This window comes from Carassius auratus, unplaced genomic scaffold (genome assembly GCF_003368295.1).
Source record: "Carassius auratus strain Wakin unplaced genomic scaffold, ASM336829v1 scaf_tig00005214, whole genome shotgun sequence".
Classification (NCBI taxonomy): Eukaryota; Metazoa; Chordata; class Actinopteri; order Cypriniformes; family Cyprinidae; genus Carassius; species Carassius auratus.
Window position 1 is genome coordinate 2,537,192 of NW_020523638.1, and position 16,264 is coordinate 2,553,455.

At 35.8% G+C, this 16,264-nt stretch overlaps 1 protein-coding gene across 1 annotated transcript; it reads left to right on the plus strand.

Annotated features, from left to right (window-relative positions):
- The first annotated feature begins 1,216 nt into the window (after nt 1-1,216).
- On the plus strand, nt 1,217-15,410 carry tbc1d10aa (TBC1 domain family, member 10Aa). The gene is made up of 9 exons (XM_026244196.1): nt 1,217-2,113; nt 6,811-6,910; nt 11,206-11,313; nt 11,514-11,620; nt 11,719-11,833; nt 11,960-12,025; nt 12,543-12,732; nt 12,820-12,974; nt 14,030-15,410. Exons 1-9 carry the CDS (start codon nt 1,935-1,937, stop codon nt 14,807-14,809), a joined length of 1,800 nt encoding a protein of 599 aa, XP_026099981.1. The 5' UTR covers nt 1,217-1,934; the 3' UTR covers nt 14,810-15,410.
- Nucleotides 15,411-16,264: the final 854 nt, after the last annotated feature.

Below are 16,264 nucleotides of genomic sequence, written 5' to 3' on the forward strand. Positions count from 1 at the left end.
TAGAAATATTGACTTTTGTGTTCAGAAAGAAATGCATATAAGTTTTGAATGACTTTAGTGTGAGTTAAATGTTTTTTTTTTAAGAATACCGCTTTAAAGATCCCTAAAGATTCATTGTTCAAAAGAGTGACCACAGTGTAAAAAAATATTTGTTGCTCACACTTTATTTTTGAGGTCTCACTATTGACTATTAACAACGATTTTTGGCTTAATAAACTCTTAGCTTATTAATAGTTAGTAAGGCAGTTGTAAAGTTTAGGTATAGAGTAGGATTAAAGGATGTAAAATATGGTCATGCATAATATGTGCTTTATATGTACTAATAGCAGCCAAAATGCTAGGAAAATGCATGCTAACAATAAGCAACTTAAGTTAATAGTGAGAATGGGTGCCTACACTAAAGTGCTACCAATATTTCAAAATAAAAAAGTTGTAAAATAAAAACAAAAATTCTGGTTACACTTTATTTTAAGGACCAGTTCTCACTATTATCTACTTGCTAATTAGCAAGCATATTACTATTGGCTGTTTATTAGTATCTTATTCTTTATGACCATATTCTACAGTCCCTTAACCTGGCCCAATAGAAAAAAAAACCTTAACTATTAATAAGCAGCAAATTAGAAGATAACTGAGTAATGTTATTGGAGTACTTTTCACATTAAAATACCTTTTCAGTTTTTTTTTTTTTTTTTTACTTTAAACTAATTTTCATGTTTAATTAATTGTTACTTGCTGTTTCTTTGTAATTAAGTGAGAAATTTGCTAGCAATTTATCAGTGAAATTTGTTTCTACACGTTTTTTTTTTCAGAGAATTTAAAACTGACTGTTTTACTTCCAGTATTATATATACATTTCTACTGCTTACCATGGTATTATTAATATATAATTTTTATACAATTAAAGTGAGTGCTTACCATATTAATAGTCTTTTTGGCTATTTACATATTGGGAATTAAAATTATGTAAATACAAGTAAAATAAAGAGTTTCTTACCTATACTGAACACAAAAGAAGATATTTTGAAAAAAGTTTGGTTCTGCAAAAAAAGTTTGGAATAACATAATTTTCATCCATTTAATTCACACTGCTATTCACACTTCCTTTTTCTTTCCTAATGCTCGTCTTTCACATAAATATTAAAATAGTTAAAATTAAACTTCGACACAGCCTCAGAACTATGATATGCAAATAACCTGTGGATTCCGGAAGTGACACAGACGCGCATGTGCAGAACTGTCAAACGCAAGACTGGAAACTCAGCGCTAATGTCATCATCACCACCCTAACACTAAACAAGACTCGACTGACCTGTCAGTGACTTTATTACTTGCCTTTTAACCATGGAACCTCGACGTAAATTACGAGAACAGCGCTGCTGGTGCATCTCGACCGGGAATATACGCTGTTTTGCTCCTCGAAGCTCTGCGTGCTGAATGAAAACAGTCCGCTGGAGCCGTTGAGCGCGAAACCTGACAATCCATGGACTGGAAAAATGTGATTCAGGAAATTCAGGCGTAGTTTCGCTCGTCCGATTTTCTTCACATGTTTTTCGGACGACGTTTCTGCTTATGTAAATTACTTTTTCAGTGATTGCTGTTGTTTTGGGATCATACTGACTGGGTTGGGATAGTGACACGTTGCGCGCTAAGCTAATTTAGCATTCGGGAGATTTAAACACACAGTAATCCGTTTAAAACGCGTAGTGGCTTTAAAAGACGCACAAATATACATACAAAAGACGGGAAATACAGTTAAAGTACTAACATTTAAAACTAAAGTCGTGGTTGTGGGGACTGTGTAGTTTTGGATGGCCTGATTTGGGATCAATTAGAGCTTAAGCATCTCGTTAATTTCACGTTTTCTCTTGGGATGTTTACTGACGGGGTCAGGTGATGACCTGTAACGTTAAGTGATTTAGTAGAGGATCACGATGGCTCAGCAGGAGAACGGCCGTCTGTTTGAGGACACTCTGAGTGTGAGGACTCTGGGCAGTCAGTTTGACGAGGAGAGCTCTTTCGGATCCGACTCTGAACTCAACGGCTCCACCAGCTCGAGACAAACAGACAAGTACGGTTTCATCGGAGGAGCCCAGCAGTGTTCATCCGAATCGTAAGTGTGCCTGTGCCAGCCCATCAGATCCTGTTTGTGTTAGTTTCGGGTGATCGAGGTCACGTGATGAGGCGAGGAACAGAAAATACTGCATGTTTGGACTTTGATGGGTGTGTGAGGGGCAGGAAAGCATCTGAAAGTAACATAGTTTAGATTCTTGACACACTTAAACAGAAGCAAACAAAACAAAAGTCAGTGTGTGAATGAATTACTGTAGCTTAACCTATTTAATGCCATATTGTGTATGTAGTTATTATATATGTATGGAGCCCTATGTGTTATTAATTATATAGCCCCCCCCCCCCCCCAAAAAAAATAAAAATAAAAAAATAAATAAAATAAAAACAGCATCTCTTCAAAAAGTTAGTTAAATAATACTTTATTCCTGGTGACAGACATAGCCTTTTAATTAAAAACTTTAAATTTAATAATAAGAATAATAGTATTAATATACACACATACACACAATTTTTTTAAGGCTCTTTGTTTTCAAAGCATCTTATGCTCACAAATCCTCATTTATTTGATCCAAAAAATGCAGTAAAAAGTAATATTTTGATACAGTTAAAAAAAATCTATAATTAATATGTATTGTCTGTGTGTATATAGTGAATTAATTTTACAATTATTAGTACAACTGTTTACTATAGTCTGATTTGCTTGTGGAAAAATATGATTTTTTTTGTATACATTTCTAATATATATTGTATAATTTTCTAATAAAATATATAAAGATATTATAATTGTACAAGTAATTGTTTTCAGTTTTAATATCTGTTTTCTGTTGTATGTGCATCCATTTAAAGCTCATGTCATGTGACTGTTTGCACCAGCCATGGAAAATGTTTGCATGAAATTAGTAATTGAACTGTAATTTTGCTTAATGCCAAAGCACCACAATCCCTACCTTCAAAAAAAAAAAAAAATTAAAAGTGAAATAGGAAGTTGGCTGCTCAAACTAAAGTAAACAAAATCACAACAAAGCAAGCCAAAGTATCTTAAACTCGCCAAGATTGACCAATCTGGTTTCAGAGTTAATGGATCTGTTTTGTGCAACTCGTTGAACCCGTTTTGACGGATGTATGAAACTCAGTTTTCTTTTCATTTAAAGTGGGCTCAAAAAGTTCTGTTAGTTTTCATTGATGTGGTTTGAATGGATTGTCAGGGCGTTTCATCCTCATTTGCTTTGCAGCCAGTTTCAGTCCTGTTAAAGCTTCCTGTCTTTTATCAGAGAGGCATCTGCCCCAGGTTGGCGTCCTTAATAAACACTGTAATCTACAGAGAAGAACACATTCATGTTGTTTACCGATACGACTGGATTTAGGATTGTCACCACTCTATTGTGAAGGATGAATGGGTTTAAACAGTAGCCTGAGACGGCTGCAGGCCTGGCTATTCCTTGTGAATTGTTAAAGAGCATGGAATAGTTGAGTAAGTGATACTTGTCCCTCTGTACTGAGTGTACAGCTGCTTTCCGTTTCCTGTGGTTTATGGCAGTGCTGCTGCCCTGAGGTCACTCCGTCTCTGCCAACTACTGGAGAGAGAGTGCCCCCAAACCAAACACTCATGAAAACGGTTATAGTTTCCTCTGGTTTCGGTCAAAATTGTTCTAGAAAGTGAAAAGGAAGTAAAACCTGCATGTTTAATAGGAAAAATATTTAAAGAAACATTACTTTCAGATCAAATTTCTAGTGGTTAGGATCGGTATCTAAGTAAAGGGGAAGCTAGCTGGTGGTTGGTGTGCTGGCAAACTGATATTTAAATGTCTCGGCCACAAGCTAAATGGTTTAAATTTGAATAGGGGAATTATTCTTCCCCCTTTTTTCTTCTTTTTTTTTAAGATAATTAAGCTTTTTTCATTCTCTAAATGTTCTCCTTCATAAGTTTTATGTCCATAAGATTAAAGCTCTTATGCTCACCAAGGCTACATTTATTTGATTGAAATACATTAAAACCAGCAATACCTTGAAATATTATTACAATTTCAAATAAATATTTTTCTGTTTTAGTGTATTGCAAGTTGTAATTTATTCCTGTGATGAAGAGCTGAATTTTTCTCCAGTCTTGTGACAGTCAGTGTCATGTGATTCTTCAGAAATCATTCTAATATGATGATATGATGCTTAAGAAACATTTCTTATTATCAATGTTGAATTGATTTGACTTGGTTTGTAATAATCTTATTTGAGAAATATTATTAGTAGTGATCGACCGATATAGATTTTTTTATTACCAAAACAATACCAATTATTTGCACGTTTACGTGCCAGATAACCGATATGCAGAACCGATATTTATTAACTGTTATGAAGTAAATAAATGACTGAGTGAAGAAAGAACATACTTCACTTTGTTTTTTTCCTCTTTTCAGTCATCTTTTTTTAAGTATTGAAAATTAGAGTTTCATGTTATATTTAATCGTTATATTACAGCAATAAAAAACATTTTATTAATTAAAAACCATCAACAGAAACAACAATAATATTAACAATAAGCAAAATAAATTTAGTATGTCTAGTGTTTTCAAATGGAGAAAATAAAGGACAGGAGTCATATCAACTTGATTTTATTTCGATTTTTATTAGCAAAATAATGGTTATATTAGGGGTGTAATGGTACGCACAAATCACGGTTCAGTACGTACCTCGGTTTTAAAGTCACGGTTCGGTTCATTTTCGCTACAGTAAGGGAAAGAAATGCATTAAACTGCAGGTTGTTTATTACTATAAACTTTTTTTTTTTAATTTGTTTACACTTTTTAAAAGAATACTTTTTAATAAAATAAAAAATAAAATATCATTTATGATAAAATAAAAAAAGAATAAGAAATAAAATACTGCTGCAAAGTTCTCCACTAAATAAAATACTCTCAGTCTCAAACCAATATCATATAATAAAATATAATGAAAAATAAAAAATAAATAACTATGATTACAGTGCAGCATTACCAATCCCAGCTTGTAGGCCTTCTCATATTTAAAAAAATATATATATATAACTTTTCCAAAGTGTAAAGTGCAGCATCAACAGTTTCAGTTTTTAGACCTGCTCGGATTTCGTTATTGCGTTGGACCAATCGGAATTAAGAGCAAAGGTCTGTTTAAATGCCGACGAGAGCTGCGTTTGAATTACAATCGTTTTTTTTTCCTAGTTGTAGTGATGTTCACACTCGCGTGATGCCTTTTGAAAACATTAGGCCGGTGGCACACTGGCATATTGCACCTGTCAAACATAGTCTATTTTGCCCTCAATACTGTTGATGGTGTCCTTTATCAGTAGGCTTTATATTTATGCTCAACATGAAGTATAGATATTGTTGTCGTGAAGACAAGATCCTGGTCTGTCGGCGGTCTCCATCTAAGTCCCCTACAGCAGCAGCGCGCCAGCGCCGTGTCAGGCACGATTCTGCTGTGTAAAGACACAGAAAATGTGAAGCAACTGACATGCAGCAGAAACGCCCCCTTCACGCCATGAAGCCAGTGTGTCACACGTACCATTACACCCCTAGGTTATATAGTAAATGATAATACAATTTAGCGTGTCTCATTAGAAGATAATGTAGAGAGACAGGAAAAACGGACATCTCGTTGTTTTCATATGGATTACTTTATCAGAGAATATTTTTTTTGCGGCAATTGTTTAGTTTAAAAGTAGACATGTCAAGCTTTCTATAGATATCTCTCTCATGTCTCTTCATTGAGTATTCACGGACTTACAGTTAATTTAAACGACGTGTTTGTAAATGAAGATAAGCGCAGACAAAAGCTGCAGACAGCACACCTTGTTTTTTATCTTTATTTTATAAGTGCACAAAGTTTTGTTGTTACTATGTCTGTATCCAAAAAAAGTAGATCCTTTACAGATTCGATTGATGTATTGCTCTTATATGTACGATTAAAACTAAAAGTGTCATTTAAATTCTTTTCGGGGTTATGAGCATCAACCACATCAACCCACTGAGTGAACAGCAAATTTGATGGAGGAAATTTACAATAGAAAGAGAATTAAATTCAGCATTTATCTGTGAATCCGAGATTACGAAACTGTTACTGATTATGGTAAAATGCTTAATTATCGGGGAAAATATCGGTAAATCGATATATCGGTCAATCTCAAGTTATAAGCTACTTATAGCTATATAATTTTGTTGTTGTTGTTTGTAATCTTGATGTCCAATAAATGTCCCAATATCTATCTATCTATCTATCTATCTATCTATCTATCTATCTATCTTTCTTTCTTTCTTTCTTTTATTGTTGTTGTGATATTTAAGTATCTATATGAAAGACTTAAATGTGACTAGTGATATGTTCATGATGTTGTTCTCAAGAAGCTATTTCAGTTGTTGGTTTAGTAGATGTCAGGGAAAAAATCAGAGAACTCGTAGTTCTCTTTGAAGTTCTCTCTCTTTTTTATTGTTTTATAGTTGACCCAAAAATAAAAATGTTGTCGTCATTTACTCCCTGTCATATCCAAACCCTTATGACTTAATTTCTTTCTATCGTGGAACTCAAAAGGAGAAGTTAAGCAGAATGTTTACCCAGCTATTTTCCATACAGCAATAGTGTTAATATTAGAGAAGTATTCGGTTTTGAGATATGACGTGATGTAATCGAGAAAATTGTGAAAGCTTATAATATTTGGCATCTCCTTAGATAATAACAATTTACAATTCTCTTCTTTTCTCTCTTACACAGGGCTCAAGAAGTGTCTCTGGAAGTGTTAAGGCACAGGGAAGTCAAATGGTTGGATATGCTGAACCACTGGGACAAATGGATCAGTAAAAGGTTCAAGAAGGTAGGAGCCACCATCGACGTTCACTAGATTTTTCAGTCAGTTGTATTCTGTTCTTTTGCATGTTCCCAGGAACAGATCAGTGATGTCTTGCATGTAAGCACTAGGAGGCATGCATAGGTACACCAAATGGTGAAAACATGAGGGTTTTAATTATGAGCGTCATTTTCCCATTCCCTTTTTTCCTCTTGTTGACTTGCTCAGACAGACCCACTGCTGCTTGAATTAATTAAAAACCTGAGCAGAATGACACCAATATGCAATCATTCCAACGAGGCCCTGTCTGGACAAGCCTAATATCACATCAGCTCTCCTTATATGGTCTTCAGTGATGTGTGTATCTATTAGTCTGAGTGTTCACCTCTGTTTTTCTCTTAAGCTTTATAAAGCTTTCACTGGGAGTGAGGCGTCTTCAGGTAAAGACAAAAGAAGAGTTTTTGCCAAAGGATTTCTTAACAGTCTTTGATGGCCTTTATGTTTGCATGCCTGTGTAACTGTGTGTGCTCGTCCTTGTGTCACACAGAGTTTGAAAGCAATGACACGCCAAAGTGTGCTTTGAAGTTGAGAACCGGTTCTTACTGAAACCATATGAATTTCATGACATGGCAAATACAGAATAACGTTAACTTTTGGGTTAAATAATCAAGATTGTGGAGAAATAGACATTACTATATTATTTAATCTCTATCTATCTATCTATCTATCTATCTATAAAGCCGGTGTAATGGAATTTATTGCTGATTAGAGAACCGGCTTTACTGACGAGATGAGCATTAATTAATGGCCGATATTTATCAGGCACGCCTACTACCTACTAGAGATCGACCGATATGGGTTTTTCTATAGCCAATGCCGATGTTTAGAGGTCAGGGTCAGCCGATGGCCGATATGTGCTGCCGATTTTTAGGGCCGATATCTTGGAGTTTTCCCCTTGATTTGTGTGCTAAAATGTCACACTAATAATAAGTGGATGCACAACACATTTTTTCTAAACCTATCATAATTTATTGAGCACTGACTTGAACCATCTCTTCATTCATCTTAATTTAGTGCACTAAAATTAATAAACTGACCAAGTATTAAATATATAAAACAGGTAATATATATATATATATATATATATATATATATATATATATATATATATATATATATATATATATATATATATATGTGTGTGTCAATCATTTACATAAAAGTTTTAGAGCATTTACATTTATCAAGTAGAATTTTTCAAGTTTTTGGAACATAAATGTAAACTTAAATATACATTTAAATAAATACAATTTTAGAAATAAAAATCAATTAAACTGAAAAATATAAAAAAATAAATATATAAAAAATAAATAACAGTAGTGCTGCAAAGACACTAGCAACCAGCAACATTTGTGTTTGGTATAAATGACACAGAACACCTAAAGTGAATTCGAATTTCGAACTTACATCGCAGTCTATTCATTATTAAAATAAAGTAGAGTCAACCAAACATTTAAAAAGTTACACTGGTCAGTTTAAAAACACCCTATACCGGTCCTCTCTGCTATTATGCAAAGGACGTTTTTGCTCATGTGAAGAGGATGATTTTTCCGTCTAGTTTACATTAAAAAAAATATTATAGTTTAACATTCCGATACATTGCGAATATGGAAACATTTGGATATGTGCAGAACGAGACGTGAGCAATAACCTCCAAATACATCTAGTCAAACCCGCGCTCGCTCGTCCTCGTATGGACTTAGTGCACATGGCGTAATATCTTCTTTTTAACATAATAATAAGGACTTCTCATCTCCCAGTCTGCTGTGATGAAGTGAGCAGTTATCGTCACAGAGCTCTCCGTCCCCCTGGACGTCCACCCGTCTGTCGTGAGCGCAACAGAGGATGCTCGGGATAGCTCATCCACAACTTTTTTCTTCTCCTGTTCATAAAGATCTGGCACAATCTTTTCACTCTAACCTCTTTCCTTCATCATTATATCTGACAGGGAAGCCAAAATGCGCGGGGCGTTCAAGCTCCTCCGCTCGGCATTATCACTGAGTGTGGACTGAACATGCGCAACTTCTTTTTTTTTTCTTTTCATAAATCAATCCGCGGGTCACGCGTATGCCGAACTGAAGATATTGATCTGAACGGATCACGGATCAATGATGATCCGTTGCACCACTACTATAGTGTCATTCGAAAACATTGCAGTTGCGTTTCAAAATACAACAACGAGCACCACGAAACCATTTAAAGAGGCGCATTCAGCGGTCTCCTTAACAGAAAACAGAAAACATTCTGGGCAGCTCCAGTACGTCTGTCTCTCAGAGCGCGGTGCTGTCTGTGAGCGGGGCGGAGTAACGGAGCCCTCAATCACGCTGCAATGTTTGTAAGAGCTCTCAACTTCTCCACCCCATTTACAGAGTGAAATTCTCTGACTACCTTTATCTAGCAGGTCTGTTGTTGAATCTTCCAAAAGCTTTGCAGTGGCTGCAGCAGCACTTTCCACCGCGCCAATAACACGGGGCTGCCCGCCGACGTGCCTGACTTTAAATCGGCGCTACTAAACACGGATATCGGCCGATGCCGATATATAAAAAAATGACAAATATCGGCCCGATATATCGGCCGAGCGATGTCGACGCATTTCACGCACGTCGATGTATTTTGCAGCACTAATATATACACACATATATATACATAAAAGCTATGGCTTTTCCAAGCTTTATAATTGATGGATGCACATTATTTTGTTTCAAAATCTCGACCTCCATTAGATGCCATTATAAAGCTTGCAAGAGCAAGAAGTTTTTTTTGTTTTTTTTTTACTCCGATTGTATTCATCTGAAAGAATAAAGTAATGTACAGCTATGATGAGTTGAGGGTGAGTAAATCATGTGATAATTTTAATTTTTTTGGTGATACTATTAACTAATGCTTTTGAAATACTATTAACCTTCAAAGTAAAAAAAAAAATGTTTTATTAACACTATTAAATGTAATCTTTAGCAGAGCTTAAAGTTCTTCGGCACCGTGCCAGATTTCCGGCGTGCAGCGATTGGCTGCAAAAATTATCCTACATTAAAAAAAAACACTTGTATACAAGTGTTAACACAAATAAACATTTCTGCACATGGCCAAATATTAAAATGTTATGGATTTTAACATTGTTTAATCACACCATAAAGTGAAACGTCACCATGGCTGTTGGTGACCTCTGCAGGTATTGGTTTTAATACATAATGTGCTTAAGTTGGTTATGTTCATATGTATAGGCAATATGTATTTTAACAGGGTTGTTCAATACAATCGTGTAATTTACTGGTTTTGATATTTTATTTGAGCCAGTTATTATTGCCGCATCGTTAGTTTATATATAAATAGTCATACTAAAGCCTGTTTTTCACTTAGGTCTGTTGTTGTTACTAAAAAATATCAGACTGGCTCAGTTGTCAAAATAATCAGATTACTTGATTACCAAAATAATCATTTGTTACAGTTCTGGATTAGTTCAAATATTTCTAAATACAACTGCATTGTTTTACTTTTTGTAACAAATGAAAGTATTTTGTCATTGCAAATTTTGTAAAAATAGTATTAAAATATTGTCACGTTCTAGTGAACCAAGAATCTGTATTTTGTCTAATCTTGTGAGCTACGTGTATTGTCACACCCCCAGTGTTGATTTTCCAAGAGTATGACAACGCTTTAATTCTGCAGATCAACCATATATTCATGAAAAAGAAAATCAGTTTGAACAAAGAGAGCAATAACTTTGCCATTGTATCCTTTCAAATGTTAAAGTTGCCACAGATTGCATGCTTTGCATGTGATGCCCCGCCCCTTCCTGCCCCCGGAAAAAAGTTCAGGCTCAGGATTTGTTTGGTTTTTTTTGTTTAGTTTTTTGCTTTAACCCCTGCTTTAGCTTACATTCAAAACGAATGTCTTTTTTCCTATTTATATATCTTTACAAGTAATGCAAAGGAAATAAACAGAAAATGCATCTTTCTGTTGGTTCTTGCCTTTATTGGTCACATGTAACAACAAATCCAGTGCAGCCAGTGTGGTGTGATAAGAATCTTTAAGGAACCCAAATCATCAGGTAGAATCAGAACCACCATAGCTCAGATGTTAAAACATAAAGTAGCTTTTGTGTAAAAGGGAAACTGACATATTTGTGTAAAGTAACCATTGGAAAATGATGTCTGGATTACTTTTTTCTGTGTGTGTTGTAATCACTGTGAACGCATGCTGGTCCCTACTTAACTGAACAGTTCCCCTTTAGTGTGTGACGTTCAGACCTCTGTCACCCACAGGTGCGACTGCGATGTCAGAAAGGAATCCCACCTTCATTGCGAGGCAGAGCCTGGCTCTACCTGTCGGGCGGAAAAGTGAAAAGAGAACAAAACAGCGGGAAGTTCGAGGTGAGTCATGATTATAGCTGATTTGAAGAGGTCGTTGTATCATTATGCATTTCGTACTGTAAATCTTCTCAAACTTAAAGTTGCAGTGCCACTATTTTTATAAACTTGTTCATACATGTGTTAGACCTCTGTCCCTGTGCTTAAACTATTGCATGTTTGCATCTGCGAGATGAACCTGTGTTTGTGTGGTTGTTTAATAGGAGCTGGACAGCATGGCTGGAGACCCGAAGTGGGTTGATGTGATAGAGAGAGATCTACACAGACAGTTCCCCTTCCATGAGATGTTTGTGTCCCGAGGAGGTCATGGGTTAGTCAACACACTTTCATATACATATATTTGTACGGATATTTTTGATCTATTTTATTCCTGCCTGACTGATCTATTAAATTTGTTTGTTTGAGCAGGCAGCAGGACCTGTTCCGGGTGTTGAAGGCTTACACCCTGTACAGACCGGATGAGGGTTACTGCCAGGCTCAGGCTCCTATAGCAGCTGTGCTTCTGATGCACATGCCTGCTGAGGTACAGTGCATTATAAAGTAGTTTGCAATGCTTATTCTAGTGCACATTTTCATTTAAAAAAGCTGTAATGCTTACTTGATTTATTAAGTGATGATTGAAATGTTTTATTGGTGTATGTGTACTCAGGATGCATTTTGGGGGCTGGTTCAGATTTGTGAGAAGTACCTCCCTGGATATTACAGCGCAGGCCTGGTAAGATCTCTAAATGTAACTTGCTATGTAAGAAATAAATGTTACTACTTAACAAATATAATCCGAAAAGGTATTTATGAGATCTAGGTGTCATTATCTTTTGCGTGGTGATGACATTATGAAGGTCCCTCATTTTGCAACCATGTAATAAAACATTTGAATGATGAGCAGCTATTATGACCTTCGTAGTTTGAGGTAATTTAAAGCTCATCTGGGTTCCTCGCACACGTTCTCAGGTTTATAGTTTGCATTCCATTCATAGCATTGGTATCTGAAGTTCCCGTTTTCAAACTGCAAGCAGAGTCATGTTTCCTGAATATTCTGTAGGTGCTAGTAAAATTAAAACAAAGCTTCTTTTGTTTTTGCTCAAAGGTGATATAAGTGTCACGAACGTTGGGAGGTAAATTAAAAAGATGTTTGCAAAATGAATTTCGAGCTAACCGATGATCCTTCAGTGCCTTTCTAGTGTGCATGTGGAATTGCTGCTGTCCTCATGCCAGTGTTGTTTGTGTTGTAGGAGGCCATACAGTTGGATGGAGAGATCTTAAATGGGTTATTAAAGCGTGTGTGTCCTCCGGCGTACCGCCACCTTGAGAAACACAAGATCGAGCCCATCCTCTACATGACGGAGTGGTTCATGTGTGCATTTTCCAGAACTTTACCCTGGTCGTCTGTTCTCAGAGTGTGGGACATGTTCCTGTGTGACGGTGAGATTCACTTATACACATATTACCACACACACACGCAGGTTTCTCTCTTTCTTTCTGATTCTATGTTCTTTGCTGTTGCTATAGGAGTGAAGATAATGTTCCGTGTTGGACTGGTGTTGCTGAAATGCATGCTGGGATCTCGTGAGAAACTGAAGGCTTGTCCTGGTCAGTATGAGACTATGGAGCTTCTCAGGGCCCTGGAGCCGCGATACATGCAGGAGGGCTTTCTCGTACATCAGGTATCACACACTCGCATTCCATTGAACTGCATTTAGGTTTTCAATCGATTTGATTGACAAAGAGTGGTGTTTTTTAATATTATTTTTTATAATTCAAATAAAACTCCAGCATATTATTATTATTATTATTAAATTTTTCAATAATAACCATCATGCACGAAAGTTTGGGGTTATTATGATATTTTAAATACTTTTATTATGCTTATGCTGACCAAGGCTGCTTTTATTTAGATTGTAAATACAGTCTAATTTTTGTAGTTGTTTCAGTTTGAATATATTTTAAAATGTAATTTATTCCTATGATGATCAACTGAATTTTCATAATCTCCGGGCTTCAGTGTCAGAAATCTTCAGAAATCATTTTAATTTGCTGATATGCTGCTTAAGGAACATTTCTTATTATTTTCACTATAGGAAACCGATGTTGTATTAAGTAAGAATATAAGAATATTAAGTGTTGCTTAATATTTTTGTGGAAAATGTGATGAATAGAATTTAAAAAGACAAGCGTTTATTTGAAATAAAAATAGTTTTTGTAATATTAAAAATATTTTTACTGTCATTTTAATTAAAGTATCAATTTCTTTACAAAAAAGGAAAAAAAAAATATCTTACAGACCCCAAACCTTTCAACAAAAGTATGTATAAAATAATTTCAGTTTAAAAAATGAGATCACATAAATAGAAAGATCATTGTTAAACTAAAGGTTTACTGAATAATCCAATATTCATGCATTCATATAATGTCAAGAGTTTTACAGTTTTAAGTGGATTTTGTTTAAAAAAAATAAAAATAGCTGGATAGTTGATTGGAGCATAGCTGAGATTCACTAAACTCTAAATAGCCAGGTTTATGGCACTAATATTATAAATAGGTTACAAAGAATTAAAAAATCTTGCTGTTAAGTTGTAAATGCAAATCTACCTTTAGCATAATGTCTGAATTTTATTTGCATCATGTAGAAACATTGAGTATGACATTGCTGTTGAGTGTAGTGTTCAAAACAACAAAGATACACACTGCTGAGTATGAATCTTATCTTCTGCACACGCAGGTATTAGAGCTGCCCATTTCTGCTCGGGACGTCGAGAGAGAGCATCGCGTGCAGGTCAAGCGCTGGCGGAAAACTCACGGCGAGCTCAGCTACAAGTCCCCTCCCAGAATGCACGGCGCTCGGGCCATCATGTCTGTTGAGCCACACACCCGCCAAGACCTCCGTCAGAAGCCCACCATCGTCATCCAGTATCCCGTGCCCTCGGACACTAAATCCGAATTCGCTCGCGGCAAGAAGAGAAGCACTATCCGAAAAGCCTCCCATTCGAAATTGGACATCCCAAACCCATATCCCCTGCCAACAGACCCCAAACCAGCCTCTATTAACAATCACACACAAGAGACGACCTCAAACAATCAGTCCAACTCTCCTACTCCATCACTACAGCAATCCCACCTCACTACACCCGAAAAAAAGACACCAGCCTCTGTCATCCCACCCCCACCCCAACATTCACCTCAACCGCCCCAAACCCAACCATCTCCAAATCTCTCTCGCACACCACCACCTCCCCAACCCTCACCAAAACCCAAACCCGCACATCTGACTGAAATCCCTCGCTCCTCCAACCCTGCAGTCACCATCCAACCACTAACTCTGCCTAAAGACACCAGCAACACCAACAACTCGGCCCAGCTGAAAGATCCTCCGCCCACCACAGACTCCACTCCACTTCCTCCAGACGACACACCTGTGAATGGAAACTCCGGCGCTGCTCCCAGAGTTCCTGGTTTACGTAAATCATTTGAGAGCATGGGTTCAGAGGACACGTACATGTAGCTGTCCAGCTCAGCATTCAGGGAGAAAACAGTATTGGGAACCAGCATTATGCAACAGAACAAGATGGGAGTGTGAATGAATGTATTCAGATTTATTTGGGGGATAATTTTGGAAGAGACAAGGATCCTAGTCGTCAGTATCTTGCACCTGAAGAATTGAGGAATATAGAAAGCTTAATGACTCCTCCACAACTTCATTTTGGCTTTCATGCACACAGACCTTTTTTTCTCTGTGCTGGTCCATTATTGACTCCAGTCTTTTGTGTTACAGTGTTCAAAAAATCTGACTATTAGATCTTCCAATATTCCTCAGTCATAAGCAGAACAGACTTTATAATCAAATATGTTTGACTAGTAATTGTGTTATTCGCTGCTTACCAATATTAGGTCACTTTGCAAGAGAGTTCCTATATGACTCCACAATCTTAACAGTCCAACATTTACTTACAACTGCCGCTATTATACAAGTTGTTTTTCTTCCATTATATCATTTAATGTGTAACTGTCATAATAAGCGTAAATGAGCATTTCTTGTTTCAACATCACGTCTGTTAGCAGTAGCCATACTCAAATGTAAATGAAAAAAAAAAGGTTTTATTTTAAAAAATAATCCTGGTTAGAAGCAATTCAAGTGGAAGCATCCTTAAACTATATATATAAATATATATATATATATATATATATATATATATATATATATATATATATATATATATATATATATATATATATATTATAATTTTTTTTATTATTATTATTTTTTTTTTTACCTTTAGGTGTACAAAAGCTTGACACTGGGGTGCATATTAGTACCTGAGATAAAAATGTATCCAATTTCTCCTGTGACAATTTTCTTTTTCCTATTTCTTGTGTGTTAAAGTTGGAATCGCAAACGTAGATGTGATGTTGAAATGATGTTGGAGTGTCTCTTTAATGCATCTGATGTATTTATTTTGTTGCTAATATGAGAAACTGAAGATTGTAGACCTGTTTCATCTCCAGCCACCAGGTGGCGCACGCTCCATAGTAATGATTCAGTGAGTCTGCTCGAATGGCAGAGATGATAACCTGTTACATTGGGAATTGAGTTACTTGTACAGTCATCATCTGTGAAGAGAGGTTGGTTACAAAACAGCTAAAAGTGCTGTTTTTGGTCAGAAACATGATTGCATGTTATTGAGGGAGTCTTTTTTATTATTATTATTATTATTATTATTTGTGTTACATTTTAATAAAATCTGAGATATTCTAATCTGTTAGATTTTCAGATGCATTTTATAATTTGAGATTATGGGAGCACTGTGTGAATTTTTTTTTTTTTTTTTTTTTTAAATAAATGCTTACAAATTACTTTGGCAAAAACTTTGATTTCTATGTCTAGTATATAATCAAACCTCTAAAACTGACTTGTCACCTTTATGTAGATTTTGTACAAATAAAAGCACTTCTAATAAGA

Bases quoted from the DNA above. Each gene is read 5' to 3' on its own strand.
- tbc1d10aa (XM_026244196.1), top strand. From the start codon at position 1,935: ATGGCTCAGCAGGAGAACGGCCGTCTGTTTGAGGACACTCTGAGTGTG. The intron at 6,911-11,205 runs GTAGGAGCCACC...TGTCACCCACAG, and splicing joins TCAGTAAAAGGTTCAAGAAG to GTGCGACTGCGATGTCAGAA. The intron at 11,621-11,718 runs GTTAGTCAACAC...TTGTTTGAGCAG, and splicing joins GTGTCCCGAGGAGGTCATGG to GCAGCAGGACCTGTTCCGGG.